We start from the raw sequence: 25,558 nt of genomic DNA, 5'->3' as shown, positions 1-25,558 counted from the left end.
AAACACCAAACTTGTACTTCTACAGTATTTCCTAAACCCGCCACAATTCTTACTGACGCCCCTTCTCAAGTCTACCTGTTTCAGCCAGCGAACGATATGCGCATGACAAGAGCTGCTCTCCGGGCTCAGGCTCACGACGAAACCCAACCTATACACGAAGACACCGACGCGGACACTTCCCGACACGAGTCGAGCGAGATCCACGAGACCGACCGACCAGCCCTCAAAGATATTACAGCAGAAAACTACCCTGTCGCCGAAGAATCCGTTGTAGCTGAAGAAGAGTCTGCACCATTGAAGCAGTCCAAGGGCAAGAAAAAGGGCAAGCAGACCAAAAAGGACAAGAACGAGGAGCAGGAGGAGATCTCGGTTGCGGAGGATCGTGAGGCACACATCTGGCCGGTGTTGTCCGAGGAAGTTGCAGACGAGAGTCCAGAACAGTCTCCTGAACCTCAACAAACACAGGACATTGCCTCACTGAAGTCACAAAGCGCGCAACAGCCCAGTCCCGAAGAAGTAGTGGACGCGGCAGCCGAGCCCCTTACACCCAGTCCAGCTCCCAGCCCAGTTCGCAACGAAGTTCCAAAGACGCCCAAATTCAATCCAGACATTCACGTACCTGAACCAGTCACAACAACACCACACGTAAACAGCATTGAAGACTCGTTCGTGGAGCAAATCAAATCCAGGTCGCCCAGCAAGATGCGCTACACACCAGAAGAGGCACGGTCTCCTTCCTACGACCCTAACAACCAGCTACCGAGGATCGAAGACTCTGTAGACGCTATGGACGCCTTGGAAGACGCAATCGAAGAGTTCTCTGAGAGACTTCCGGCTTTGGATGATCTCAAGATCGAGTCGCCAGTCAAGTCTCAGAAGAACACACCGGCAAAGTCGAATCTTCACCCTAGTTCGAAAACACCCGGTACATCACAAAAGGCTGAACCGGTCCCGGCAAAAGGTGCTCGCAAATCCCCATCGAAGTCACCGTCAAAGCCAGCTCCTGCCGCCAGACGACCTAGCGTCCAGCCGAGATCTACAGCAACCAGCCGTGCGTCGAGCGTGAAAGCGGGCATGAAACCAATCAACGTCACGAAGCAAGTCAAGAAGCCCATCATCGACGGTTCGAAGCCTAGGGAATCTTCGGTTGCCTCCGCCATGCCACCACTCACATTCTCCAATTCTCCATCCAAGTCTCTTCCCAACACGACAAAGAAGCGAGTGCCCAGCACTACCCTCTCGACCAACAAACCGGCATTCATTCCGGCAAAGTCCGCCAAACCGCCCACCAGACCCACGTTCAGTCTTCCCGGCGAGGCCATCTCTGCGAAACTCAAGGCTCAGCGTGAAGAGCGCTTGAAACGTGAAGAGGAAGCCGAGAGAGAGCGCAAGGTCTTCAAAGCCCGCCCGGCACCGGCCAAGACGTCCCGACCCAGCGTGGTTCCCCGCGACACCAAAGCCAGTCAGGCACGCCTGAGTATCTATTCGACCGGGACGAACAAGGAGAACGTCGCTCCCAAAGCCGGCGAACTACCCAACAGACCGCGACCGTCGTCGTTCCACTCGGGAGTCCACAACAAGGACGCCACGAAGGCCAACTCGGGCGTGCGCCGGACCAACAGCGTCGTGGGGGCGGGGGCGAGGTCGAGTCCCCAGAAGCCTAGGGTCTCCTCGATCCAGTTGGCCGCGGGCCAGAAACTGTCGGTGACGAAACAGGACCAGGCGCACCAAAAGGCACGCGGCAAGGAGGTGTTTGCGAGGTCCAAGATCGAAATGGAAAGACTCGAAAAGGACAGACGGGAAAAGGAAGAGGCCACGCGCAAAGCCAGAGCCGAGGCGGCCGAACGGGGTCGACAGGCCAGTCGAGAATGGGCGGAGAAGCAAAAGAAAAAGCTGTTGGCAATGCAGGCGGCTGAGAAGACGGCTCGGGGTGCGACCGTGGCCGCTTCGTGAACAAACCAACCACGGCCAGGGTCGCATTGCCTCCCGTGTCATACGGGTGGGTGGCTCAGACACGAGACGAGTCTGATCTGGATCCCGAGAAGTCGACTTCGACTTGACTTTGACTCGACTCGACAGGCACCGGAAAGGAAATCGGCTAGTATTGGACGATGAACGAATCTTGTTTTTCTTAGTATCTCCATTTTTTTTAACCCAAAGCGCCGGTGTTGGTTTTTTTGATATCGATATTGATTGATTGGTCTTCTTTTTTCCGGGGTTGGAGTTTCATCGATTCGAGAGAAAAGAAGATACTTCTACTTAGGTGGTCAAGAAGACATTGATCAGAAGGACTCTTTGATCCTGGCTACCGGTCACGCCGCACGGGTCACTCGTTTGTGATGCTATGTGGTTCGAGAAGACGAAGGGCTGTTACTGTACCCGGAAAGGAATAGCATAGCATAGCACCAAAGTTATAGCTAGTTTCACAATGGCAGCTTCTATCTGGATTATATACCCTCCTGGCTTCCTTCTATCTGTGCTTGACTTGTTGTCTCTGCCTCGATAACAATGTACACTAGTGTTCTCGTTTGGCATTGGAACCACAAGATCAATTGTGTGGTCCGTATAGCGGCTTCATGTCCGCCGTGCCTTTTGGAACATGTCGCTCCTTTCTCGGCCGTCTCGGCTGGGGGTAACACGATCGGACGAAGGATCGATGTACTAGGTGATGTTTGGCTGTTTCTCCAATTCACAACAGGCGGTGGCCATGAATGGGCCGACGTCGACATTGAGAACGTGGTGACTTTGGCTTGAAAAAGATGCGCCTTAAAAGCGGTCTCGACAATGCGACGGGCCTGGTATCGTGCCAACTTCGAGTCGACCAAAAGAGTTGGAGGATTGTATGTTTCGCCGGTCTTCCGAGTGATTCGACTTCGTGCTTGGGTTTGGGATATAGGCTGCAATCAGTCCTTCAGTCTCTTCCCCAGATAAAGTGCCTTGGTGCAAGGTATTCTCGACATGTGTAGATCCAACACATGTATCAGCCACCAGTTTCATTCTGCTGTACCGGTATTCTGACCAGAGGTACAGGCAGTTCCTGCGCCGCTTCCTTCTTTTTTCCCGAATCGTCATTCTCATCGACATCTTTCTGTTCGGCACCGTCATCGTCCTTGGGCACGGGAACTTTCACTAAAGCATGATATCAGCATCTGGCACTACATCGCGACATCTGATACTTCGCCAATGATCGCAACGCCGAATGTTAAACCGAGCTTCGACCACATAGCCACACAATGCATCCAGATGGAAGAGGATTGGGAAGACATACTGGCTGCCATGTTGATTGCGCGAAGGACATTCTCCCAATTCGCCAGTACGAGTGCAACACTTTGCGCCCCATCCTTCAAAGTACTCAATTTTCCTTCAAGCGCCGATAGCTGGTCTGCAAGATTCCCACTCAGGTCGCGTAGTTGCCGTAGATTCTCGAGCTCTGCACGTTTCGCATTGATTCTAGTCTGAAGCGCAGACTGGGTCTGGTTGCTCTGTCGCAACAAGGACGTATTGGAGCCGTGCAGACCACCGAGGGTAGAGTTCGAACCTGACGGGAAGACGTTTGTTTGTCGTGGGCCGTAGGACATCTTGACCGAGTTTACTTGCTCCAGTACCTCAACAACAGCGAACCAAAGACCAATGCTGAGATTCTGCGAAGACTGGCAGACTGCGGCCTTTGAGGGGGCGTTTGTGGGTACGGTAGAGTACAGTGCACATGCCACTTCCTGATACCATAACGCGACCGCGATTGGTTGCTCGACGCGGAGCGAGTAAACGGCGCCATTCCCATTTGGATAATGTCAACACAAAACCCTTGAGCACCAGCACAATTCACAAACTTACCATAGCGACAACGAATGTCTTTTGTCAACGACTTGGGAGTTGCTGGCAGCTGATTTTGCTACATTTGAAATCCCTTCTTTGAATTCTGGTCCTTGTGTTATGAGCTCAAAGTCGAAACATTCTTGGTGCTGTGGTGCATTGAAACCATGGCGAGACTGAATGATCCTCCGGCTCCTCCCACGGAAAGTATCGATGCTTGTATGTTTCTCGGATTGATCAGAGCAGGAGCGGTTTCGCTGACGCCCTTGTAGTAAAACGACGCTTTATCCGTCAAAACCGCGAAATAGCCCGAGTCAATTCAACCCAATCACTGCGCATACGCAATCTAGAAACTGAAATCTCCCGTCTTGTCGCCGACAATGTGTCTCTCCGAGAACAAGCAATCGCAGCAAAAGCCGAGGCAGAAAGATGGCGGAGGGTCAACTTTGTCAGTCAAGATATCATGGACATGAAAGACCGGCTTCAGCACAAAGTCGGTGAAATGGCAATGCTGCTTGTCGAGATGGGCGATCTACCAGAGAAGGCAGCCAGAAAGACAAGGCGCAAGAGCCGAACCCAAACAGAGGGCCTTGCCGACCAAGAATGGAAATATCGTCAGTCAATCAAGGAAGCTGCAGCCCTCGAAAGAGACATGCAGGAGAACCGGCTACCTGCTATAATGGAGGACAAATCATACCCAAGACGGACACTAGAAAGTGCCGAGATTTTGAATGTCAGAAACCAGGAGGCAGCATTGGAGATCTCAGAGTCACCAGAGATAGGCCCCCCGCCGGTTGCGCACTTTGATGTCAGCGATGAGGTTTCTTACGACAACCCCAGACAATCACTCGAAGGAGCGAGCGACGACCTTATGCGGGCTTCTATCGCGGTGGAAAAGCGAAGAAAACGACGGACTAGTGCTCTCTTGCAAGACATGCCGATTGAAGAAGCTGCCGAATCTACGAAACCGACTCCAATGTTATTGAAGACCGGTGCCAAACGGAAGTTGGACGTCACTGAACTGGATGTACCTGCATTGCGACCGAGCGAGAACGATGAATTTGTGTTTCACCGCCGGCAAGATGCCGTCGCCAATGTAACAGCGGGGAAGAAATCGTCAAGGTTCACACGAGCCCCTGGTCGGGAGAATCAGATACCAGCTGAGTCCAAAATCCCATCGCCACAAAAGTCGGTGGCTGATAGGAAGATCCTCGCTCCCAAGACGACCAATTCACCGTCGAAGAGAAAGATCGTTGTCTCTCAGAAACCAGACCCTGAGCCACGATCCAACGACGAAAATCATAAACCAACGAGCACCAAACACTCACGTAGAACGAACCCTCCACTACCAATCCCGGTTCAGGACATCATCCTGGACCCAGAAAAGGCAAACGAGACAAATGACCTACCGCCAAAGACTCCAGCAGCACAGGAAGAAGACATTCTTTCTCCGATCTCGACGGAACCTTCGACCCGGACGTCCCATCAAGCCAGGGAAGCCGCGATCACGAATTCAGTCGAGGACGTACTCAATGGAAGCATTGGCCGAGGTTCTCGACGAGCAAGACCAGCAGTCAGCTACGCCTTGCCAAATCTACGCGACAAGATGAGGAGGCCGACGAAAGAGCTTGTCGGGGCTGTCGAAGGGATCGAGAAACAGCGAGACGCTTCCGGCAGGACAAGCATTCGACTATCTTCAGCAGACCGAGTGAACTCAGAAGAGCCCCAATCGGCGGCTGGACAAATCAAGCAGGAGAAGACGGCCGGTGAGAATGAAAAGTGGAAAGAACTTCCCATGAAGAAAGAAGAACCGACAAGCCCTTTGCGAGACAAGGAACGGAAAGAGGTTGCTAGAGGCAGGCCTGCGAAAAGAGTAGAGATTCAGACAGACCCAAAACACGACCGTCGACACAGCATCGGTGAACAACTCAAGGAAGCGGTAGATCGATTGAGCATCTATGATCCGCCAGTATCTTCGCCCATGGAAGAACCACAGAAGGTCTCCAAGGCACCAAGACCACGGAGGGTAAGTCCCTCTGGGCTTGTGACCAGGCGGCACTCTGTTCAAGCTACACCAAACCCTTCAGGTCCCGCCCAAGGTTCTACGCCCCTATCCCGGACGAGCTCAACCTCCAAAGCGCCTCCGTCACGGCCCGGCTCTGCAGCAAGTTCGAAAGACGACGCATCCTCTTCCCGGACGTCAGGCACGAAGCGCTCGAGCAGCGTAGCTTCGAACCTATCTAGTGCGACTAACACATCTACGAATAAAGGTGTCATCAGCCAGGGTCCCGATCAGACGATTACTCGCCGAAGGAGTACGATGGTTTAGAAAACCTCTCAGCCTGTACGGAGGACTCGAGCATCCTTTTATGTGGAGTGATTGAGCAAGGTGACCTTTTTGTCGGTCGGGATATCCATCATATTGGTTCGGGGACGGTCTTCTTTTGGAGAATGTGGTGTGGACCATTTTTGTTTCTTTTTCATCGTGAGCCTTCAAGCCGTTGTTGGCCATTTGAGCGAGCGTGTTGGATTGTGTTTCTTTGTCTCCTTTTTTGGTTTAAAGAAGGTCCTTCCTTATAGCCCTAAAGAGCCGTGTTATGGCGCGGTCGAGACGATGGTCCTTTTGAATGATGATTCCCCTTGATGACATGCCAGTGTCGGCCATGAATAGAGTATCGTTGGGCTCGATTACCTTTTGGTCTTCTTCTCCTTGACCTTTACCAGAAACAGGGTTGGTCACATGTCCTTCAAGTAGAGTAGGTGGACGAGAACATCCCATTGACGGTAGTGATCCTGCCCATTTCGCATTCGCCCATCGTGATGCCGGAGCGATTGCTTTTGATTTCGGTTCCCTCTATGTCTTAAGATCCCATTTGCTTGAGTCTTTGCCCGCCTGTGTATGTCAAACACCGGCCACGGTTCCATTCGCACCGTCGTGACCCGCGTTCGATTCCTCCTCTTCCTCCTCTTCCTCCTCTTCCTCCTCTTCCTCGTAGTCGACGCTCTGCGCCATCCCCAGCACCACCCCGTCCAGTTTTCTCAGTGTCTCCCTCATCTCCTTTCTCTTTGTCTTGCGCCTCACCTCCATCGCCCTGACCCTCTCGACCAGCTCCCGGATCTCGCGGGCCTGCTCGTCCTCGCCCCTCCCTATCCCGGGGAGCCGCGAGATCAAAAACTCAATCTGTTGGGCCTTGGCCACCAGGTCCTCGGCCAACTCTCGCTGGGCGGACTCGAACGTACCCGCCGACGCGGGTCGGAGGGGGTACACGCTCCGGTCGGTGTCCTCGGGGCCAGGCAACAGGCCGCCGTTTTGCGCGGAACCCCCGTCCGGATTGGTGGCGGTGGGGGTCTGGACGGCCTGCGCGTGTACAGCCGGTGGGTTCGTGTACGGGTCCGAAGGGTCGGGTTCGGGGGCGACCAGAGGGTGACGCTGAGACAGATACGAAACCGTCGAAAAGAATTGAGTCAGGAGTTGGTCGTAGGTGGTTTGGAGCTGGGTGAGGATGTCGGTGGACATGGTCGGTGGAGAGGGAATGTGATCATCAAACTATAACGGTGAGTTCTTGGGAGTGGTCGTGTCAAGGACGGTGTACTGGCCCGCGGAGGTGTTTGGGTGGCACGAGAATCAATGCGAATAGCACGGTACTCGTAAAGCCGACTTGTCATGTTCAAAGGACAGAGAATGTAGACAAAAAGGAATGTTGGAGCAACGATCTGGGGAAAAGAATCGAGGGAAATAAAACAACTAGCGGATGTTTATGTCCGAGCCTTGTCACTACTCCGTACCTCAAAGGTATCTTTACCTACATTCTAAACCACAACAACGTCAAAGCGATGAATGAGCACTCTTCACGAGAATATTGATGCCTCAGTTAATGTCAACCCCTTGGAAAAATTTAAAAGCCAGAGTGCGTTGAGCACCGAGTCGCCACAAAGACACAAGTACACAAGTACATGGGTATGCTTGGAATTTCGATCTTTCGTCAAGTACTTCTCATGGAAATGTAAGTTTGATTGGATGGTACAGAAAATGGTGTAATTGCCAATAGTACTTTCCAATATAAACATGCTCCGGTAGCAGAATTGAAATAAGATACAATTTTCAGCATCCAAAATATCCCTTTGCAGACATGTTTGATTAGGTATGGAATATCACTTAATGAATTGTCCATGGACAGCCCCACAACTTGGGCTTCCCCTTGGGGAGGGAAGCCATCGTGGACCTGACTAAGTACAACACCAACAGATACCCTTCCAGACATGAAGATGAGGGTGATGATGAGGGTGGCAATGACAGTCATGAGGATGGTCAAAATGGCAATGATCAACACGATTGCAAATCTGGGTTTTATTGCCAGACGATGGGCATTGTGTTTGAAGTTGATTCTGCGGAAGTGGCGGTGATTGTGGAGAGATGTGCTGGGCCAGGGTCATGGCGTCTTGCTGGAGCTGTGTAGATTGGCCAGACTCTTGTGCAGAGTCTATGATCTTTTTGACGTGCTGTTTGTCGAGGTCTTGTGCTTGGTTTCTGAGGTCTTGGGCCGTTGTGGACAAATCCACATATGCCTGGCTCCCATAAGTAACTTGGCCACTTTGTAAGATTTGCTGGATGTTGTTGTAATCTTCGTATAGCTTGGTGGCCCGGTCATTTAGATCATGCCCAGCTTGTCTGTCGGTCTGCGATGCTTTTGTCTTCTCCTGTTGTGTCTTCATGAGCTGGCCGAACAAGTCAGGGACCCAGTCATCTGTGCTACCAATTCCAGCATTATTTGCGGGGATGAGTGCAGTAGTTCTTGAATTCATGGTTTCAAGGTCGACGGTCTTGCAAAATATGCATAAACATACGCTTCTTGGTTTTTGGATTAGGTAGGTCTAGAATGTTATGGAGAAGGAACACCTTTTTAGACAGACCTTTATAGCGCTGGCCAAGACAAGCACATATGGCTTGAGTTGTTTCGTAAACGCCACCGAGACAAGAGAGCATCAGCTGCTTGAGACGAGGTATTCAAGCTCTGTTTCTGTATATTTTCCTGACCTCACCTAATCTTGCACAGTATAAGCGAGGGCCTATCGTTTTTAGAAATCGAGTCAGGTGAGAGCTCGCTTGAGTTTTCAAGTCTGGAGCTCTGTGGTGCCAGAAGAGACTAGCATCTTCATGTTTTCTGTGCCCAGCATCGTATGTTGTAGTTGGTGCAAGCCACAAAGTCCTTGGCTGGAGCCAGCTGGATTTGCCTGCACGTCATAATCGCGTGAGGTCTAGTTGGTTACGAGCCTGTCCAGCACCATGATTCAAAGTAGAGTGCTTCCCAGCTGCCAGATGTACACGGTGCACCTACGTGGGACAATGCCCATTGCGATGCTTTCACCGGTTTCGACTCACTTGTGGTTGATATCGGGTACGGTCGGCAGCAATTCAGGTGTTACGTTACATGAGGTGAGAGAGATTTCCCTGGGTTTATGGTATTTCTTTCATGTTCCATGTTAACATCGCTTTGAATCCAGGTATGTTGATAAGAGGTTGGATGAGAGGGGTAGTCAGGAGTTATGGATGCTTGTGCTCATACGGAGTACTCGTTGTCAGTATGGAGAAGTATTAGCGGACTTGTGCTATTGGAGAAAATGATCTTCAGACGGGCGAACGACGAGGCTGCACTAAGATCAGGCTGAGCTGCGGGATTAGGGATTAGGTCAGCCTCATGCCAGGCAGGCGCGGCGTCATTCCATTTCATTCACTCCCCTTCGCCGCTGGACAATCGACATTTGTACTAGAAGGATTTAAATTTCCTTTGTAGAGGACCTCCTGTCCCTGCCTCCAACTGGCAGCAATGCTTCATGATAACCTTCACTCACATCCCCAAGATCATATTCGCCGCTTGTCTGACAGCATCCCACCACTCCCAGAAGGCTGCGTTTCCTAATCTCGAGCGGCTCGTCGAAAGCCATGCACCAGGCGTTCACGGGCAGTGCCCGAAGGACTCGTCAAGTCAATCTCTCCGGTCGACACACTTCTAATCCCTGGGCTGCATCAACGAACCTTACGCAAACCAATGCTTCATCTACAGTCGCCCAGGCTCAAGCCGATCGATTGAAGAGGCAACAAGACCGGGCGAGATTAGCTGCTGCGAGAAGAATACAAAAACTGTGGCGAGGGCATATTGCCCGACGACAGGAGAAGGTGAAATGGAAGCACATATGGGACGAGAATGAGGCTCGAAGATGCGGGTCACCGAACAGACTCGATTACGAAAGGCTCATCGACACGCCCAACGACATAGCTGCATACCAAGATCCGGCGGAGTTGCTTTGTCAAGCAAGGTTACTCCTCCATTATCAAGAATTCCGAAGGCACAAAGTAAGAGACGAACAGGACACTTTCAGATTGATCTTCTTTGGTGAAGCTCTACGGCAGTCCGTCGCTTTACTGGCCACGGCAAGACTAGACGATACATGGAGGTCAACGTTCTCCGGACTCGGAGTGGTCATAGCCCGGCATTTGAAGAGTGTTTTGGAGAACAAGTCGGAAGAGGTTCAGGGCATTCAGGGACCCCGGCTCTTAGAGATGATTACACTACTCTGCCAAATTTTGCCTGATGAGATGGCTCAAAATGCCGAGGTTCTCTTTGACGCAATAGAGAATGCTGTATTGTCACAAACAGGAAACATGGGACCGTCGTGTGCGGAGGCTATCGTCTCCCTACTTCCATCTGCCAGTCTACACCTCCGGTCTGCCTACGTGGCATTTGCCCGGAGAATATTGAGCCAAAATTCATTCTCCAACAACAAGAGCTTATTAGATGTCGTCGCTAAGGCAGTGGATTTGGATGGGTTGTCGGCAGCAATAACGACCGAAGTCGAAGATCTGGTCACAGATCCTAAACAATCCCTCGACACATCACAATTGCTGTGGCAGCTAGCTCATATAATATATTTCCACGATTCGACCCGAAAGGGGTATGCTAATCAAAGTAACTACATCGAAGCTCTCTCTTCACTCTTGGGACATGCTGCGAACGAAGTGGCGCAAAAATTGGACCTTGCAGATCAACCTATGTTTGGAAATGGCAACACCACGGTCGAACCACTTCCAGAATTCGTCAGAGAAATGATACAAAGAATACCTCAGCAAGATAACATACGCGACGTTCTATGGGAAATGGGAACAAACACGCAGTCGCAAGCTAGCTCTGAATTCGATTCAGCCAAACGACTAGCAAACTATGCAGTTGCTTTGTTACGGGCGTTTCCATCAAAGGCTCAGAACATCCGGATGTCTTTGTACCAAGGATCTGTACGGTCACTGGGGGACACTGATGTGTCAACTATCCAATACTTCTGGCAAACCACACGAGCCACGACAGTGTTTCAGAAAGTCGTCCAAAACCACAGAAGCGTGCTATCAGTACTTCGCGAGGCAGCTCCCGAGACATATCAACTTGGTCAACGTCCACTCTCAAAGGTAGAGATTTCCAGATGGAGAGACGAATGGCGTATCATATTGCTGTTCCTGGAGCTCTACACATTTGTCCTAAAGTTCATGGATGATGACGATTTCTTTGCATTTGACAAATCTCACAGTTTCAGCATGTCAAATACCCCAACCAGTATAATGTCGAGAAGAGGCGCATTACCATTGGGAGACGTCGCGCTAATGACCACATTCTTGAAGAATCTGGCATTCACACTCTATTGGAACGCAGCAGACCTAGTAGAAGGCGATGAATCTGTCGATGAGACCGATCTGGCGATTCTGTTCGGAGGGGCTCCTGTCCCATCGACACGATCTACAGATAGAAAAGAGCAGACGTTGACTGGTAACGGGGTTTCTCAGGGATATCTCAAAGGGCTTGTCACTGGGTTATTACGCATGCTTCATGAAAGGGATTCTAGACGTTCATTCGTGCCTGCTGGTCACTGGTTGATGAGCGATCAAATCAATATGTCCGGCTTCATCCCGGCTGTTGCTGTGGAAGAAGAAAAGCGGCATCAACTAGGCGACGATGAGGACTTTGACGAACAAGAAGACAACCCTGATGACGCCATGGAGCTGGATTTATCTACAAATTCAGGGTCGTCCGAGACGTTGTTGAGCGCCATGTTCGGTATTCGTCCGTCGCATATGCCACGATCTGGGGCATCGCGACAAGCCGACCGGTATGAACGGCAGCGACTACAGGCTCGAAAAAAGAGACAACTTGAGTCATTAGCGCCTCGACTTGAAATTCTTCGCAATCTACCATTCTTCATCCCTTTCGAAACCCGGGTGCAAATCTTCCGTGAATTCATCTATCAAGATCAGCTCCGGAGAAGAGATGGAGCTGTTGACCCTGATCTGTGGAGAATGTCGATAGCTTCAACGACACAAGGACGGGGTCCAGACGGCCGACCAAGAGCACTTGAAATCATCGGTCGACATCATGCTGAGATCCACCGTGAAAGCGTGGTTGATGATGCGTTCCAAGCATTTTTCGAGCTTGGTGAAGGCTTGAAAGAACCGATTCAAATCACCTTCATTGATAAATTTGGCACACCAGAGGCAGGCATTGACGGAGGCGGTGTCACCAAAGAGTTCCTCATGAGCGTCACCAGCGAAGCTTTGAAGCCTGAGAATGACTTTAGCATGTTCGCCGAGAGTCCACAACACGCAATCTTTCCAAATTGGAAAATAATACCAACGTTGACAGGGTACATGAAAAGAATTGGTATGACCCCTGGAACGGACGGGGAGTTTGAAAGCAAAGTCAAACGACTTCTTCAACAGGTGCAGTTCGTCGGACGAGTGGTTGGCAAGTGCCTGTACGAAGGCATTCTGATTGACGTCAATTTTGCAGGATTCTTCCTGCTCAAATGGGCGTTGACCGGTGGTACAACGGTGGGCTCCAATGAGTCTGCATATCGAGCCACAATCAATGACTTGCGCGACTACGATGAGGAATTGTATAATGGGCTGCTGAAACTCAAGAATTATCCTGGTGATGTTGAGGCAGACTTCTCGCTTGACTTCACCGTTACGGATATGATGCTTGGGTGTGACGAACAGGGTAATGAGATACCAGTTCCTCACACGATAGAACTGATCCCCAATGGGGCCAACACACCAGTGACCAACACGAATCGACTCGTTTACATTGACCGGGTTGTCAGGTTCAGATTGCAACAGCAACCGAAAACTATGACTGATGCTTTCCTGAAAGGCCTGGGGGAGATCATTTCACCAATGTGGCTTGCCATGTTCAATCAAAAAGAATTGCAGAAACTCGTGGGAGGCGACAACACAGAGCTCGATATTGCTGATTTGAGGAGGAACACGCAGTACGGGGGAGTCTATACGATCGGTGACGATGGACTGGAACATCCCACTGTCCAGCTGTTTTGGAAAGCACTGCAAGAGATGGATGACGATGATCGCAGAAAAGTGCTCAAATTTGTCACCAGTACGCCTCGTGCGCCTTTACTCGGCTTCAGCCATCTCAATCCGAGATTCAGCATCCGTGATTCGAGCGGTGATCAAGAACGTCTTCCCAGCACGAGTACATGCGTAAACCTGCTGAAACTGCCGCGGTATGGAGATATCGAAACAATGAAGGAAAAGCTGCTTTATGCCGTCAATTCGGGAGCCGGATTTGACCTCTCTTGAGAAGACGACCTACGACCTCTTACTTGCATTGAAAAGGACTAGGATGTACTGTTACCTACTAGTATGATTTACGAAACGTCCAAGTTTATTCGAGGGACTTTGCAATTAAGCGTTGGCTTGCATCGTGCGAGGGCGTTACTTAGATTGATTGACAAAAGGACATGTCAGCAATAGGATAGTACCAAGATCCTAGAATGAAGTCACCTTTTACTGCCTTTGTACAAAGGACACTTCGACTTTACAGTAAGCAAAGCCTTGGGGATTCCCTGGCATCGCGAAGCCTAGTTTACCCTCGAACCCCCCGGAGGCCTTGACTCCTTCGTCAGGGTTGACTAATATTCCAAGCCTCTTTTCCTTCAATGCCCGTGAGGGGTTGACCGAGTTGTGGGATGGGACGAGTCAGCTCCCACCTGTTGCGAGGACTTATTACTCGGCCCCATCGACTCTTGCGAATCTGAGTACTACTTCTGTGCGCCGAGGTCTTCAGGACCAGGGAATGGCCGTCTGCACCCGCCTCGTCTCGTTACATCTTAGACTCCAAAGGTACAAGAGACGGCGGCTTGGTACTTCTTACATGCCATTTCCTGATAGTTGATGGTTCTTCCTTCACTTACTACCGTCTTACTGTTTCTTCTTCTTTTTCCTTAATTTTGTAACTTTGGTGCCACAGAAAACCACCACTCGAACACATACACACGATGAAGAAACCACAGTTGGGCACGGCCGATTATCTGCAACTACTCTACGCGGCGTCCAAGGGATGTATGTTACTCCAGTATTCGGTACTCCGTGTTGTTGGATCCTCCGCACTTTTTGTGCGGAGTCCGAGTTTGTAAGCAATGATCGCTGACTGAATTGCTTTACCCACGAGATACAGTGGCGACACTGGCATGGGCAGCAGCGACAGGATGGGCTCGGGGCGACGATTGCCCGAAGCAGTACCAGAAGCACATCATCTATAGCTTCACGAGGACAATCTTTAATGCCATTTCAGTGCGACAAGCTCAGTATGTTCCTGCCATCGTGTCTAACCCCTGTCCAACAGTGTAGCGCTACTGGCTGCGGTGTGATGGCGAGTAAGCACGGTTGACTAACCAACGATATGGGTGAAGAGGAGTAGGCGAGACCACTGGAGAAGTATACGAGGCCTTTTGTAAGAAACAAAAGATCCAACCTGAGATCGTCGACCTCGAAGAAGGAGGGCGCGCGCTCTCGCTTGGGCCAGCAAATGCCACGAAAACTGTGCTTTGGTTTCACGGTACGCTTATCTTTACCTTTACATTTTGGTACTTCCAGCCATGGATGGTCATGATCACCACTTACCTTAAGATGGTGTACTTGAGTGGAGGGTGACTTGAGATTGATGCTAATTTATCAATAACTCCATAGGCGGAGGATACAACCTCGCTGCAACACCTCCTCATTTCGAATTCTTCTGGAGTGTGATCCAACAGGCCAAAGAAAAGGGCGTTGGCCTGCGTGTGGTGATGCTCGAATATGGTCAGTTCGCCCCTGTAAAGAGTGGCTCCCTACAGTACATACTGTAAGCTTCGGAAGAGATCGTTTTTGTTAACTGGTGCTGCTGCTTCAGAACTGGCTCCCCATGGTGTATATCCATTGCAACTCAAACAGGCTGTCGCTGCCTTGAAATATCTTCTGAACTCGGGTACAAAGCCTTCACAGGTGAGTTTCTTTTTCTTGATCCCTTCCCTGTTCCTTGAAAGGAGATTTTCCTGGATGACGAGAGTACTAATGTGTCAATGTCGTAGATCATCATTGGTGGTGATTCAGCGGGAGGGAATTTGACTGGTGGTGTCCTCGGGCACATTTCTCATCCCAAACCCGGTGTACCAGAGGTTGCATTGTCTGGAAACTTGGGCGGTGCATTATTCGTCTCACCGTGGGTGACGTTTGACCAGAGTGCACCCGCGTTCAAGAAGAACTATTACAGGGATGGCCTGGGTCTCGAAGCCCTAAAGACGTGGAGTGATAACTTCATGGCCGGTGCCCAGCCGGACAACTACAACACACCCCTGGACGCTCCGGCGGAATGGTGGAAAGGGATCAAAGTGGGCGATGGAGACGTCGCCATCGTCGCCGGCGCAAATGAGATTCTGGTCGATGACATCCGTGAGTTCAAGGATCACGTCAAGGTCAACAGTCCCAACCTGGAGTATTTGGAGGCTGCCGAAGAGGGTCACGATGGTTTTGTCATGGATCGAGCATTTGGGTTGACGGCACCGTTGGCCAGTGAAGATTTTTGCAAGAAATGGATTTTGGCAAAGCTGTAGTTACAAGTTTGTGATGGGGGACGAGGGATTCGTGGTCTATTTTGTCTATCTTTGCTCTATAGCTACCTCGGGTTTCATGAGGTGTTAGAAGGAGTCTGGTATTTATCATCAGTATCGAAGACAGTGATTGTTTAGTTTCCTCAGGGATTTTATCGGTTTTATATCTTCACATAAACACGGACTCCTCTCGTAAGATCCATGGAACATATATCCTCCCTACGGTATTCTTGACTGTGGCCAAAAAAAACAGGCACCTGGTTGCTCACTTTGGGCCGGGAATTGAGTCCTGGCGGGTGTTATTTAGCGAGTTCATCGTCCGACGATTCTCGTCGCAATTGGTGGCACAAATTCCGGGCACAACGTGGGATAATTGTTAATTGGAACGAATGATTTTGATCATCGGCTGCACGCCCCCGGCTTTACGAAGAACTCTAAGGATATTATCAAGGGTTCGATCAGCCCTTGACTTTTTTGGCTGTTGGTTTGGCTAGGCTGACGGTGCCATGGCCAAATACTGAGACCCGCAGTACGGAGCACAAGGAAGGCATCTCTATCTGTCCAGAGACTTGTCCCCGTCTCTCACGACGGACTGGACATTCATCCCGTCTCTACCTGGAACTTGTCTTGCCTTTCAGTTACCAACTTACTGTATTTACTTTCTACGTATGCAGTACCACTGACGACACCTAACAACAGTGTCACAGGCCCTCAGTTCCTCCCACCCCCCACACACCACCTACTACTACACTACACACCATACGCCACAAGATCTTTTTTTTTATTTCAAACACATAAACACACCTTCACACTCCAGTTCCCTCATGTCGAATGCACGAGATTCGGCCTCCTCTTCGTCCATCTTTTGCTGCTTCTCATAATCTCTCTTCCACTACACCGGCCGGTCCGTCCATCGAACTACTCCCTCTTGTCGATCGCAGACAGAAACAACAGAATTCCCCGGATCATCACCCTCAACGAGAATTCAAACGTCTACGTAAGCTCCTGCAACTCGCGGAGCGTGAAGAGATGAAGTTCTCGCACAGTATCCAGTTCAACGCCGTTCCGGACTGGAGCAGCAATTACATTTCTTACAGCAATCTAAAAAAGCTCATCTACACCCTCGAGAAACAACTCAACAAACCTCCCGGCGAGGCACAGGATGAAGAGAACACGGCCTTGCTGGGCGGCCAGCTGGACCCGGACACCACCTTCAAGCGCATGCTCGATTCGGAACTCGACAAGGTGTGCTCGTTTTACAGACTAAAAGAACTGGAAATCTTTGGCGACCTCGAACAATTGCTCAAGGATGCGGAAAAGTACGAGTCGGAAACGAAAGATCTGGACATGGACGAGGTCGTCGACCTGGAGAACCGGCGCAAGATGACCCGGTCCCAGAGCATATTCAACGTGCCCTTCCGGCGCAGGAGGCGGGCCTCCACCATGAGCGTGAGCATCGAGGGGCCCGAGATGGAGGAGGACGACAGTGACAGTGACGCCGAAGACAACTCGGCCATGCTGAGGAAGAAGCCCTCGCACCGGCCGAGGAGCAAGAGTGCGTGGAACGCCACCGGGACTACCGACCGCATGGACCTGGGCGATTCGAGAGAGAGTCTCCCGCGCCCGGACTCACCGACCTACTTGAGACGGAGACCTAGTTTGGCCATGGAGTTGGAAGGTTCGGAACCGGGGGTCATGTCGGCACTGTACGACTCGGCCATCACCCTCAAGAAGAGAATCATCAACGTCTACGTGTCGCTGTGTGAGTTGAAGTCCTTCATCCAACTCAACCAGACGGGTTTCAAAAAGGCGGCCAAAAAATACGACAAGGTGTGCAACCGGGACATCCGCAAAGACTATCTCGAAAAGGTCGTCAATCCGTCGTACCCATTCCTCGACTCGACCATGACACGTCTCGAAGAGAACATCGGCCAAGCCGAAAGGTGCTACGCGGATATCGTCACCAAAGGAGACCAAGATCTGGCTCGACGAGAATTGCGCCTCCATCTACGGGAACATGTCGTCTGGGAAAGGAACACGGTCTGGCGAGAAATGATCGGCATCGAACGCAAAGCACAAGCCGCGAATTTTGGCATCAGGCAAACCTTGCTGGGCGGCGTGCAGGATCCCTCGCAGGCGCGATTACAAGGGGATCGCGACGAGATTTCGACCAAGGAAATCGAAACTCCCGTCGGTCGTTACAGGTGTCCGAAATGGTTGTTCAGCTCGACATTCTTCGCGCTGATAGCCATCTTGGGCGTCTTCCTCGTGCTTCTCTTTGTGCCTATCATGAAGAAACCCGAACAGCAGAATTGTCTTGCAATGCTGGTATTCGTGTCCCTCTTGTGGGCGACCGAGGTCATCCCTCTGTTCGTCACGTCACTCCTCGTGCCGTTCCTGGTGGTCGTGCTGCGCATCATGCGCTCCGAGGACAAACCGCACGAACGACTCGATTCGAAAGCCGCGACCAAAGCCGTCTTTGCCGCCATGTGGACTCCCGTCATCATGCTGTTGCTAGGTGGGTTCACCATCGCCGCTGCGCTCTCCAAATACCACATTGCCAAAATGATGGCGACGTTCGTGCTCAGCAAAGCAGGCACAAAGGCCCGCACCGTGCTCATCACCAACATGTTCGTCGGCATGTTCTTGAGCATGTGGATCTCCAACGTCGCCGCCCCTGTCTTGTGCTTCAGCATCATCCAACCCATCCTGCGCAATCTACCCGCCGACAGCAACATGTCCAAAGCACTGATCCTGGGAATCGCCCTCGCCTCGAACATTGGCGGCATGGCTTCGCCGATCGCATCACCACAGAACATCGTCGCGTTGCAGAACATGAAACCCGGCCCGAGTTGGGGCGTGTGGTTCTTCGTCGCCATCCCCGTATGTGTCATCAGCATCGTGCTGATCTGGCTGTTGTTGCTGGTCTCGTTCAAGCCGGGCCGAGGAACGACGATCGTGCCGATTCGCCCGATGAAGGACAAACTCAACGGCATTCAATATTTCATCATCCTCGTCACGCTGGTGACCATCGTCCTGTGGTGCACGTCGCATCAACTCGAGGGCATTTTCGGTGATATGGGCGTGATCGCCATCATCCCCTTGGTCTTGTTCTTTGGAACGGGAATCTTGACAAAGGAAGATTTCAACAATTTCTTGTGGACCATTATCATTCTCGCCGCCGGAGGGTTGAGTCTCGGCAAGGCGGTCTCGTCGTCCGGCTTGCTGCACACGATAGCCCAGCACATCACGGAAGGTGTTTCGGAACTGTCCATGTACGGCGTGCTGGTCGTCTTTGCCGCCCTGATCCTGGTCGTGGCCACCTTCATCTCACACACCGTCGCCGCGTTGATCATCTTGCCGCTGGTCCAGCAGGTCGGAGCGGGAATGAATGAACCCCACCCCAATTTGTTGGTCATGGGTTCGGCCTTGATGTGTTCGGCCGCCATGGGTTTACCTACCAGTGGATTTCCAAACATGAGTAAGTCTCCTACCCTCTTGCCCGCGTGTTTTTGTCGCGATGGTACGCTAACGATTTTTCTTCGGTATAGCTGCAATTATGATGGAAGTTCCAGAAACCGGTGTTAGATATCTAAGGGTCAAACACTTTTTGACTAGGGGCGTACCGTCGTCCATTATGTCTTTTGCGGTCATTGTGACTGTTGGATATGGTCTCATGATGGCCGTAGGCCTGTAATATACCAATAATAATTATGATATATGTCTCTCTCTTCTTTTTAAAAAAAGAGAGAGAAAAATGAGATGTCACAACTTTGGGTCTACAATGTATCTATATAAACAAGAAAGAATTTCTTGTGTTTCCGAGCCTCCCACGAATATTGAAAGGTTTACTTTTGTTAAATGGTTTGGTCCGTCGGATTTTTTGCTCACTTTGCACCATCCGAACCCTAGGTAGGTGTTCTATATTGATCGACTCGATCAAAGGATGATGGTTCGATATGGGTTAGCGCAGTGCAATCATCGGGTTTGTCCTCCGTATCTGATCGGGATGTATCGGACTCGATCAAAGCTGTCTTGTTGACGAACGCCCTGGAGGAGGAAGGGGACGGTCACCTGGGACGCTTGACCTCTTTTGTCAGGTAATCGTCTTTGAACTTTTGTCTTTGGTCCGCCCATAAAGGACATGATGTGCGACAAGAAGTAATTGAGCAAAAATCTCGTTGAGTAATGGAACCAGAAGGACCTGGATAGCTCCATGTCCATCTTACACTTCCGGGGGTGCCATATCGAGCAGCAGAACCGATACGCGCGTTATACTTGTATGGTGATTTTGCTGTTCAAGATGGGCACGGAGGTTCCTCCTATAGGTTGTTCCCTTTGGAAGTGTTGCCAGTGTTGGTTGGTGGTGCTAGGCTCCCCTGATCGAGCATGGCGGACACGGTACATGTCCAAGTCGACACTTTTTATTGTCGGAAACAGTGCCACTGCTAGACTGTTTTTGCGATGAGGCTTGTATAGCATAGGGCTCGTTCTGACCGTTTGCGTAATGTGTATGTAATGGAGATCCCGGCCTCCAACGAAGACTCATAGTCTCAACCTTCTTGTGTGGCATCCTTGGAGCTCCTCCTCCTCCTGACCACGAAGTACTGGCCTCGCTTTTTATCCGACTGGTGCCGCGCAGGGTCGTCGCCGAGGTCGAATGGATCCTCGAGTCGATCGTCCGTGTGCTCCGCCTGGAACACCCTCGGTTTCGTCAGGATGTCCCGACGAGGCTCTACCTGTTTGTCTCGTCGAATCGTTCCATTCTTTCCCCGTTTCATCTCGAGATCCAGGAACTCCCTGAGTGATTCCTTGGTGAATTGTCGCTCGGACCTCGCCTCGGCCGTCTCGTCCCGCAAGGCCACCAGCGGCTCTACCCCGGTCGTGTCGACCTTTTGAATCTCCTTGACGAAGTGGACCTGTTGCCGGAGCGTGTCCAACATGCTCGACTCTTCCTGTTCGGTTTTCGGGAGAGGGAGCGCGGAAAGACGGAGGAGGTGGTGTAGTTTCTCGCGCGAGATTTCCGAAGCATCTCCTTGGGCTTCCTGGTGAGTCGAGGCTGGAGGCGGCATCAACGACGAGACTGACCATGTCGGCGTCTTGAGCAAGTCAGAAATTCGTGGGTTGATCTCGATATCCTTGACGACTTTGAGGAGTCGATCTCGTTGAGGACTTCTCTCTGGTCCTACGAGTTCGGCTCGGATGCGGAATGGAGGTACTCGAATACGAGGCATGATTTTTACCTAGACGTAGGGGGCACTGATATTGTGTTCTCCCCTATATCAAGGTGTTTGTATGAGTGGTGATTCACTCCGTATGCGCAGTTCTCCAAAGAAAATAAAACCCGGGCATAAACATCATTATGCGGGGCTACAACGAAGGACCACGCAAGGCTCCATTGTTTGGCGGAGGGACTTCTACTGCATATTGTACTTCCCTGTCTCGTTTATGTTCACTCTCGAACTTCGACATATGACCATCCATTCATCCATCTCTCAACTTTTCAAATCTTTTGCAACTCATAACTGTCCTTCCAAATCCTCCGTGTCAATAATCTCCAACGTCTAGTACTCCCTCGCCGACCAACCTTCTCCTCTCCTGTTCAATCTCCCCTTCAACACCGACCCCACCGTCGCAATGGCCGGCGATCCTAGAGCATTGCTCCAGAAAGCCGACAAGGCCGCTCAAGGAGCGACAGGTGGTTTCAGTCTCTTTGGCGGAAGAGCGGAAAAATGGGAAAATGCAGCCGACCTCTACACACAAGCAGCCAATGCGTTCCGGGTAAACAAGCAAAGTAAGCAGCTCACCAAACTCTCAACCCGTCGCATGCACAAAACCCAAGCAAACCCTCTGGAGTTGTCTTTTTGCTCTTTTGCGTTTGTTTTGTCTCATCACTAACCAAATGTGCCGCGACACGTCCAGACTACGAAGCGGGTCAGGCATTCGAGAAAGCGGCTTCGATACAACAAAGCAAACTGAACGAACCGGACGACATGGCCAACACGCTCACGGAAGCCTTCAAGGTGTACCGCAAGGATTCCCCCAACGACGCGGCGCGAGTTCTCTCGACCGCCATCCAACACTACACGATGAAGGGAAACTTCCGGAGGGCGGCGACTCACCAGCAGAACCTGGCCGAGGTGTACGAGATGGAGATAGGGGACCAAAAAAAGGCCCTCGCGGCCTACGACACTGCCGCGCAGTGGTACGAGAGCGACAACGCCGAGGCCCTGGCCAACAAGCTGTACCTCAAAGTGGCCGACCTCGCGGCCCTCGAGGGAGACTACCAGGACGCCATCTCCAAACTCGAGGCCGTGGCCAAGTCGTCACTCAACAACAACCTCATGCGCTGGAGCGTCAAGGACTACTTTTTGAAGGCCGGGATCTGCCACCTCGCGGCCGGGGACCTGGTCGCCACCAAGCGAGCCCTCGACCAGTACCGGGAACTCGACAACGGCTTCGCGGGCACCCGAGAAAACATGCTCCTCACCGACCTCGTCGCGGCCGTCGAGGAAGGCGACCAAGAAGCATTTGCCGATAAACTGTTCCAGTTCGACCAGCTGAGTAAACTCGACAAGTGGAAGACGACCCTGTTGCTCAGGGTCAAGAATGCCATTGAAAAGGAGGAAGAGGACTTTTCGTAGATTTTTACTGCCGCGACGGATTGTGACACACCCACACACATACAAGCATAGGGACACGAGGGAATGGGAATGAGATACGACGTTGACCGTGTGAATGGCCTGGGCTCCTTTCCTGTCAAAGGTGGCTTGGCATGGGACATGGATAGGCATGGCTTATATGTCTAAAACCTAGGACCTGGGCATCAAGGGGTTCTGGTCGCACCAACAGGGATAAACAATGATGGGGCATGGGAAGTCCTTTGTTTACCGAAGGACCAGTTCCATTATACGAGGACACTCATGATATACTCGATCGTACCTAGGTGAGAAGCATGACGGGGGGTTCGAATGGCGTTACGGTCTCAAGCTCGGTAGTTCATGGGGCTTCGAGGGTACTTGAATAGATGCTTTGTTATAACCGAGAATCACCTGTAGACGTGGCGAATGTGAGATTTTACACGGCCAGAGAACCAGTTCTCTATACATACAAATCAGCATGATATATATTCCAAACCCCATACTGTCACCAACGACACGAAGCGTGAGGGTTCTGAATGTTTTTCGTCGCCAGTCGACTTTCAGCGACACAGCACCAAGTTCTATCAGGAGTATATGGTAGGGTAGGTAGGTAGTACTCCGTACATATGTATATATTTAAAATCCCCGAACAGTCGACGCCGAGGGTCATTTCACTGACTCATCCCGCGCCGCTTTGCTCCCCCGCTAACCACTATTTATTTTTATTAGTCGGATTCGCTCCCTCGCATCGACTCAAGTAACCATAGCATGAGGTACTTGGTAAGTTCCTTTAATCAGGAATGTTGCGCTTTTCATCCATTACCCAGAGAAGAAGGTAAATGTTTTCATGGTCACATGTCTGCATGAGGGCGCCCGGCCTGTCTTGGAACTATCAGATTCGGCTGCTGCTAGCTGAGATCTTTCGCCCCTCGAGTCAGCGGGCATGGGGGGCCAGCTGATAGTTTATGTCTCATTATTAGACGAGGTGTTGGCGAGGCGTCAAGGACATTCCTTGAGACTCATGAATCCCATCATCATCTGCACACCGGCCAGATTCGATGTTCAGCCTGATCGCGCATTCTAACATCCGAATCCGTGGAGAGTCTATAACGCGATTGTGCAACTCATTGCCTCCTGCATGCCGTCTGCTTGCCCAAGCTTCCTTCAGAACTTGCCAATATTTGGGCGGACATGATATCCTCACCTCCCAAAATTGAAGCGTGTAGACAAGCGCCATTCGCGAGCCAGAAATACAGAGTTGAAGTTCGAACAACGCGGGGCCATCGAAGCCTTGCAAGGTGCCATGAATCCTTCAACAGTCCATTCTCCGGGTTCACAGGCGGCTCCATCCTCGACCCTGTGTCAATCATGTGCGTCCATGCGCTGGAAGCTTCAAAAAGTGAAGTATCACCCGAGAGGCAAAGGTTTTAAAGTAGAGCTCCAACGTCCTGAAACCTCGCAGCTCAAGTTGCGAGATGTCGTTATCGGTAAAAACCGATGTGACTTTTGTGCGCTGCTATACAACTTTATAACCGGAGCTGGCGCAATGCAGGATGAGCTACTCGATAAGCGGATCGTTCTGTCCAGCTATCGGGATGATCGAGTCCGTGATGACTTCGAAATGGAATTAGCGATTAACGGCATCCGTGTTGCTTTCCAGGATCACGACCAAATTGAGCTGGAGACCAAGTACCCTGTATTATGTCAATACCTACCCCTAACGAAGGTACCAGGTGAGGAGTCTCGACCCATCATCGGAGGACTAGTACAATCTGACATGCAGGTTTGCAGGTCCATCTGGATTCCAATTCTCAGACGACGCATCTCACGCGCCCTCGCCAACGGACATTGTCAAAAGAATTAAACTCGAGAAATCCTGCGATGGCGCTGACCTCGCACATTTCATACCCGGCGAGGCCCCCACGCCGCCAGAGGAACAGGTAGTGTATGCAAAAGCAAGAGCCTGGCTTGATTGTTGCAAAAAGAAGCATCGGTCTTGTCGGCGTGGGCTTCCGGGGAGGTTATATGGAAGCATCAAGGACGTCCAGGACAAATCCGCTTTGCCCTTCCGGGCCGTCTTTGTAGGTGCTGCCGAGGGTGGCGCGCCGTACTTGATCGAGACTGGAGGAATATGCGCAGAATATGCTACCTTGAGCTACTGTTGGGGCGAAGCACTAGGTGCCGCGGGATCTGGTGCTGCGGGATGGCCTCACGTTACTTTAACCTCGAACCTCGAGGAACGACTCGGCGGTGCACCACTGGACGCTATGCCGCGAACGATCCAACATGCGATATTGATATGTCAGAGGCTAGGCCTGCAGTACCTCTGGGTCGACTGTCTCTGTATCGTACAGGACGACCGCGCAGATTGGAACAGAGAATCAAGCAAAATGCGTGAGATCTACGAGCAATCTACCGTCACGATTGTCGCCCTTGGAGCCAAGGATATCTACCAAGGATGCTTCTTCCCCCGACCGCCAACTCACGTCTCGGACTCGCGAGGTGAACACCCTGGAACTGGAGCCGTTAGTTTGCCGTTCATTGTGGATGATACGTACCTGGGCACGGTCTATGCTTATCCTCCACCCCATGGTCCCGACTTCCATGAAGTTCTCGACAGTGTTTGGAATACCCGTGGATGGACCTTCCAAGAACGCGCCCTCTCGCGCCGTCTTCTCTACTTCGGCAGACACCAATTGCTTTGGGAGTGCCAGAAATGCCGATGGACAGAGGACAACACACACAATTTCAACATGAACTCGCCGGGGAGAGCTGACAATGAATTGGAAGACGAGGGCGGTCTGAAAAAATCCATCTCTGCCGCCGTGATGGCCGTGAACTTTGTTGGAGGGTCTCAAGACCTCGCGGACGACTTGCAAGCTATGGGGCACAAGGTAACCGTCAGCTTGTATCGGGCCGCCATTCTGCTCATAGCATGGCCCGTGAAGAAAGGGCGGGCCTATGTGGATGCCGTTCGCAGATGTGTGGGATGTGGCTGTTACCGAGTACAGCGCACGGGCTCTGACGGAACCCAACGACAAACTACTCGCCCTGCAGGGTCTCGCAGAAGCATTCTCTCTGGCGAAGACGATGGTCTTATTCCTATGGTCTGTATCTGGCAAACATTGCATGTTGCCTACTTTGGTTTTCGACGGGCGAGCCTTTGAGAAAACCGCCTTTCG

At 51.4% G+C, this 25,558-nt stretch overlaps 11 protein-coding genes across 11 annotated transcripts; 7 read left to right on the top strand and 4 right to left on the bottom strand.

The window, feature by feature from the left end:
• The first annotated feature begins 27 nt into the window (after positions 1-27).
• On the top strand, positions 28-2,445 carry PV06_06874 (uncharacterized protein). The gene has a single exon (XM_016408038.1). The coding sequence runs from the start codon at positions 97-99 to the stop codon at positions 1,951-1,953; it is 1,857 nt and encodes a 618-aa protein (XP_016261518.1). The 5' UTR covers positions 28-96; the 3' UTR covers positions 1,954-2,445.
• PV06_06873 (uncharacterized protein) lies at positions 2,416-3,621 on the bottom strand. Its single transcript, XM_016408037.1, has 2 exons — positions 3,269-3,621; positions 2,416-3,129 (listed from the first exon to the last, which is right to left on the bottom strand). The coding sequence occupies exons 1-2, from the start codon at positions 3,576-3,578 to the stop codon at positions 2,981-2,983; spliced, it is 459 nt and encodes a 152-aa protein (XP_016261517.1). The 5' UTR covers positions 3,579-3,621; the 3' UTR covers positions 2,416-2,980.
• Positions 3,622-3,872: 251 nt separating this feature from the next.
• PV06_06872 (uncharacterized protein) lies at positions 3,873-6,041 on the top strand (the record flags this gene model as incomplete). Its single annotated transcript, XM_016408036.1, has 3 exons — positions 3,873-4,032; positions 4,086-5,839; positions 5,901-6,041. Exons 1-3 carry the CDS (start codon positions 3,981-3,983, stop codon positions 6,039-6,041), a joined length of 1,947 nt encoding a protein of 648 aa, XP_016261516.1. The 5' UTR covers positions 3,873-3,980.
• Positions 5,705-7,528, bottom strand: PV06_06871 (uncharacterized protein). The gene has a single exon (XM_016408035.1). It carries the CDS (start codon positions 7,328-7,330, stop codon positions 6,716-6,718), a length of 615 nt encoding a protein of 204 aa, XP_016261515.1. The 5' UTR covers positions 7,331-7,528; the 3' UTR covers positions 5,705-6,715.
• Positions 7,529-7,810: 282 nt separating this feature from the next.
• Positions 7,811-8,877, bottom strand: PV06_06870 (uncharacterized protein). Its single transcript, XM_016408034.1, has one exon. It carries the CDS (start codon positions 8,614-8,616, stop codon positions 8,041-8,043), a length of 576 nt encoding a protein of 191 aa, XP_016261514.1. The 5' UTR covers positions 8,617-8,877; the 3' UTR covers positions 7,811-8,040.
• An 877-nt stretch (positions 8,878-9,754) lies between these two features.
• Positions 9,755-13,447, top strand: PV06_06869 (uncharacterized protein; the record flags this gene model as incomplete). Its single annotated transcript, XM_016408033.1, has 1 exon — positions 9,755-13,447. One exon carries the CDS (start codon positions 9,755-9,757, stop codon positions 13,445-13,447), a length of 3,693 nt encoding a protein of 1,230 aa, XP_016261513.1.
• A 698-nt stretch (positions 13,448-14,145) lies between these two features.
• Positions 14,146-15,882, top strand: PV06_06868 (uncharacterized protein; the record flags this gene model as incomplete). The annotated part of the gene is made up of 6 exons (XM_016408032.1): positions 14,146-14,209; positions 14,325-14,454; positions 14,560-14,705; positions 14,837-14,947; positions 15,039-15,130; positions 15,217-15,882. The coding sequence occupies 6 exons, from the start codon at positions 14,146-14,148 to the stop codon at positions 15,736-15,738; spliced, it is 1,065 nt and encodes a 354-aa protein (XP_016261512.1). The 3' UTR covers positions 15,739-15,882.
• Positions 15,883-16,303: 421 nt separating this feature from the next.
• Positions 16,304-19,513, top strand: PV06_06867 (uncharacterized protein). Its single transcript, XM_016408031.1, has 2 exons — positions 16,304-19,216; positions 19,287-19,513. Exons 1-2 carry the CDS (start codon positions 16,567-16,569, stop codon positions 19,430-19,432), a joined length of 2,796 nt encoding a protein of 931 aa, XP_016261511.1. The 5' UTR covers positions 16,304-16,566; the 3' UTR covers positions 19,433-19,513.
• Positions 19,514-20,288: 775 nt separating this feature from the next.
• On the bottom strand, positions 20,289-21,037 carry PV06_06866 (aspartyl/glutamyl-tRNA(Asn/Gln) amidotransferase, C subunit; the record flags this gene model as incomplete). Its single annotated transcript, XM_016408030.1, has 1 exon — positions 20,289-21,037. The coding sequence occupies exon 1, from the start codon at positions 20,967-20,969 to the stop codon at positions 20,289-20,291; it is 681 nt and encodes a 226-aa protein (XP_016261510.1). The 5' UTR covers positions 20,970-21,037.
• Positions 21,038-21,198: 161 nt separating this feature from the next.
• On the top strand, positions 21,199-22,819 carry PV06_06865 (uncharacterized protein). The gene is made up of 2 exons (XM_016408029.1): positions 21,199-21,529; positions 21,658-22,819. The coding sequence occupies exons 1-2, from the start codon at positions 21,373-21,375 to the stop codon at positions 22,377-22,379; spliced, it is 879 nt and encodes a 292-aa protein (XP_016261509.1). The 5' UTR covers positions 21,199-21,372; the 3' UTR covers positions 22,380-22,819.
• Positions 22,820-23,754: 935 nt separating this feature from the next.
• PV06_06864 (uncharacterized protein) lies at positions 23,755-25,543 on the top strand (the record flags this gene model as incomplete). Its single annotated transcript, XM_016408028.1, has 2 exons — positions 23,755-24,109; positions 24,168-25,543. 2 exons carry the CDS (start codon positions 23,755-23,757, stop codon positions 25,541-25,543), a joined length of 1,731 nt encoding a protein of 576 aa, XP_016261508.1.
• Between the last annotated feature and the right edge of the window lie 15 nt (positions 25,544-25,558).

The sequence above is a fragment of the Exophiala oligosperma genome (genome assembly GCF_000835515.1).
Source record: "Exophiala oligosperma strain CBS 72588 unplaced genomic scaffold supercont1.6, whole genome shotgun sequence".
Lineage (NCBI taxonomy): Eukaryota > Fungi > Ascomycota > Eurotiomycetes > Chaetothyriales > Herpotrichiellaceae > Exophiala > Exophiala oligosperma.
This window is presented reverse-complemented; position numbering and strand designations above follow the sequence as displayed.

Bases quoted from the DNA above. Each gene is read 5' to 3' on its own strand.
- PV06_06870 (XM_016408034.1), bottom strand. From the start codon at position 8,616: ATGAATTCAAGAACTACTGCACTCATCCCCGCAAATAATGCTGGAATT.
- PV06_06871 (XM_016408035.1), bottom strand. From the start codon at position 7,330: ATGTCCACCGACATCCTCACCCAGCTCCAAACCACCTACGACCAACTC.
- PV06_06874 (XM_016408038.1), top strand. From the start codon at position 97: ATGCGCATGACAAGAGCTGCTCTCCGGGCTCAGGCTCACGACGAAACC.
- PV06_06873 (XM_016408037.1), bottom strand. From the start codon at position 3,578: ATGTCCTACGGCCCACGACAAACAAACGTCTTCCCGTCAGGTTCGAAC. The intron at 3,130-3,268 runs GTATGTCTTCCC...ATCATGCTTTAG, and splicing joins CGCAATCAACATGGCAGCCA to TGAAAGTTCCCGTGCCCAAG.
- PV06_06867 (XM_016408031.1), top strand. From the start codon at position 16,567: ATGCACGAGATTCGGCCTCCTCTTCGTCCATCTTTTGCTGCTTCTCAT. The intron at 19,217-19,286 runs GTAAGTCTCCTA...TCTTCGGTATAG, and splicing joins CAGTGGATTTCCAAACATGA to CTGCAATTATGATGGAAGTT.
- PV06_06865 (XM_016408029.1), top strand. From the start codon at position 21,373: ATGGCCGGCGATCCTAGAGCATTGCTCCAGAAAGCCGACAAGGCCGCT. The intron at 21,530-21,657 runs GTAAGCAGCTCA...CGACACGTCCAG, and splicing joins GTTCCGGGTAAACAAGCAAA to ACTACGAAGCGGGTCAGGCA.